This window comes from Nicotiana attenuata, unplaced genomic scaffold (assembly GCF_001879085.1).
Source record: "Nicotiana attenuata strain UT unplaced genomic scaffold, NIATTr2, whole genome shotgun sequence".
NCBI classification, from domain to species: domain Eukaryota; kingdom Viridiplantae; phylum Streptophyta; class Magnoliopsida; order Solanales; family Solanaceae; genus Nicotiana; species Nicotiana attenuata.
This window is the reverse complement of record NW_017673978.1, coordinates 70814-73741: the sequence shown is the minus strand read 5'-3', so window position 1 is coordinate 73741 and position 2928 is coordinate 70814. Positions and strand designations below refer to the sequence as shown.

Below are 2928 nucleotides of genomic sequence, written 5' to 3'. Positions count from 1 at the left end.
CTTCCCAAGCGCAATGATCCTTTTCCATCCTCGTTCAAGAGTTTATGGAAGTCTGCCACCTGCGCCTAATACACGCCTCCTCTACCATGACCTTACCTTCCTCGTCTTTGACGCACCTTAATTGGTCCAGGTCCAGAGCCTTCTCTCTCTAGCCTTGGTTAACCGGAATAGTTTCTTGTCACCGCCTCTGTCCCCCAACTCCTCATACAAGCGTTCAAATGCTGCATTCTTAGCCGCCATGACTGCTAACTTTGCCCCTTTCTTAGACTTCTTATCATACTCCTTATTCGTCCTATTCTCCTCCTTGTCGGCGCTCTCCATTAGCTTCACGTACTCTGTTTTCTTGATTTTTACTTTTCCTTAGGCCTTTCTACTCTACCACCAGACCCCTTTGTGGCCCCCCGAGTAGCCCTTCCTGAACCCTAACACCTTTCCAGAAGCTTCTCTAATGCATTCCGCATTCGTGATCCACATATAACTCGCGTCCCCACTGCTCCTCTAGGCCCCCATAGCCAACAACTTCTCCCCTAATTTCTGAGCTTTGTCCTTAGTTTAAGGCTCCCCACTTGATCTTAGATTGACAGTACACTGCTCTCCTCTTTCTTTCTCTCTTAATCTCTAAGTCTATTTTCAAGAGCCTATGTTGGGTCGAAAGCCACTCACTCGGTATAACCTTGCAATCAATGCATAAGCCTCTATAACTCTTCCTATAGAGAAGGTAATCAATTTGAGTCTTGGCTACCATACTCCGAAACATGATCAAGTGATCCTCCCGCTTCTGAAAACACGAGTTAGCTACTATCAAATCAAATGCTTTGGCGATGTCTAACAATGAGGTACCACTCTCGTTCCTATCTCCAAAATTGAACCTGCCATGCACAACGTCATATCCCCCAGCCGTCTCCTCAATATGGCCACTAAAATCACCTTTTATGAATTGCTTCTCGATGTGCAGAATACCTCTCACCACCTCATCCAAATCCTCCCAAAAGTTCCTTTTAACCTCCTCGTCCAAGCCCGCTTGCGAGTGCATAAGCACTAATCACACCTAAAGTGAGCCCACCAACCACCATCTTAATAAATATCAACCTATCGTACACCCTTTTAACATCTACTACTAGCTCCCTGTGATCCCTATCTACTAAAATTCCTACCCCGTTTTTGCCCCTAGCACCTCCCTAATACCATAGTTTATACCCGTTAACATCTCGTGCCTTAGTACCCATCCATCTAGTCTCCTGGACATATGTTATATTGATCCTCCTCTTCTGGAGAATCTTCCCTAGTTCTATAGACTTCTCTGTCAAAGTCCCTATATTCTAGGACCCCACTCTCAGCCTAGTAGAACCCTGACCCCCTTACCACCATTTCCCCTCGCCCCTCGCCCCTCGCCCCTCGCCCCTCACCCCTCGCCCCACCCGAGTACATGACCTCACTCTACCATCACTCACCCCAGTCACTCTAATCTGAGCGAATACTATGCTAGTACCACTACAATATGCAGCAAGGTAAACTAGGAATAGAAAAATAGTCTACAGTTAAAGGCACTAATTGAATGCAAATAAAGAAAGGCAAGTAGGTGATGCAAGTGAATTTGATAAATAAAAACAAATACAAAAACAGAGTCAAGATCAAACTAAAAATAAAAACTAAAACTAAAATTAAAGCACGGCAGGTAAATACTAAAAGTAGAAAATACCAAAGGCAGGAAAGGTAGAACCTGGACCACGCCGGATATGTCGAGATTCTTCCGTATAGATTGAGAACTTATGGGAGGGTCGTCTAGTATCGGTACAATAGTTGGAATGATGGAGGGCTTGCTGAGCACACGTCAGAGAGACTGCAGCCAAATCTGCCTATACACACGTCGGTAAGACTGCAGGAACTACCCTCACCTACAATAGAGATAGAAAAGGAAAGATGAGGAGTGACGGGTGCAGTGATAGAGGCAAGCGGCCTCGCCGGAATCAGACCAGAAGTGAGAGGAGAAAAGGAGAGAAAGATCGGGGAAGAAGAGAAATCAAGGAGGGGGGATTCGGCAAGATAAAAAGAAGAAAGGGGGAAGAAAGATCTGTAAACCACATTCTACAGGAAGAAAGGGGGTAGAAAGTGGCGCTGAATGCACTATAAAAGAGGGGGAGAAGAGGAGGAGAGAGAAAGAAAAAGGAAAACGAAAGAGAGAGAAGGAGCGAAAAAAAGGAGAATGGGGTAGTGCGAGAGAGAGAGGGCGTACCAGTGTACCGCCAGTGACTCGACGGTGACGGACGACGATGGAGATGAGGCTCCGGTAAGGTTAGGTCAAAAGGGGGTGAATGTTAGAGAGGAGAGAGAACGTTAGAGAAGAAAGAGAAAATCTGATACGGTCTCCATTTTTTATATTGTGTAATTACAAGTTAATATAATTTTCTATTTTTTTCTTTTTTCCAAATATATTAGTATATTGTTTTTAAACTATTTCTCTTATTCTCATTTTCTGACCTTCCAACATGTTGCTTATATGTACTTTTATATAATTTTGTCACTTTTTATTTTCCTTTATTTTCTTAGTTATTAAATATAATTTCATACTTTAATAAATTTATTTGCTATTCATCAGTATAAATAATTATTAAGAAACAATACCTTCTAAATTCATATCTATCCTTTTGTTACTAAAATAGTGAAATTTCGTCACGAATCATAAATTTCACATTATATTCATATGAGTTGGTAAAACATTAAATTCATTATTCAAATCTTTTATTGATTATTTAATTTAAGTTATTAGTTATTAGAGAGATAATCAAGACACCAATTATTTTTTACAATATTAGTTACCAACTTATAGTTATTTAATACTTTTATCTAAAAATATGTAGTTTGAATATCTAGTTATAAAATAATTTCTAATATTTCTTATATATGCATATATTCTTCACACTTTAAAAT

The 2928-nt window shown here is 40.7% G+C and overlaps 1 protein-coding gene across 1 annotated transcript; it reads right to left on the bottom strand.

The window, feature by feature from the left end:
• Positions 1-547: 547 nt before the first annotated feature.
• LOC109217747 (craniofacial development protein 2-like) lies at positions 548-1033 on the bottom strand. Its single transcript, XM_019382015.1, has one exon. The coding sequence runs from the start codon at positions 1031-1033 to the stop codon at positions 548-550; it is 486 nt and encodes a 161-aa protein (XP_019237560.1).
• Between the last annotated feature and the right edge of the window lie 1895 nt (positions 1034-2928).

Coding starts and splice junctions, on each gene's coding strand:
- LOC109217747 (XM_019382015.1), bottom strand. CDS start 1,033: ATGCACTCGCAAGCGGGCTTGGACGAGGAGGTTAAAAGGAACTTTTGG.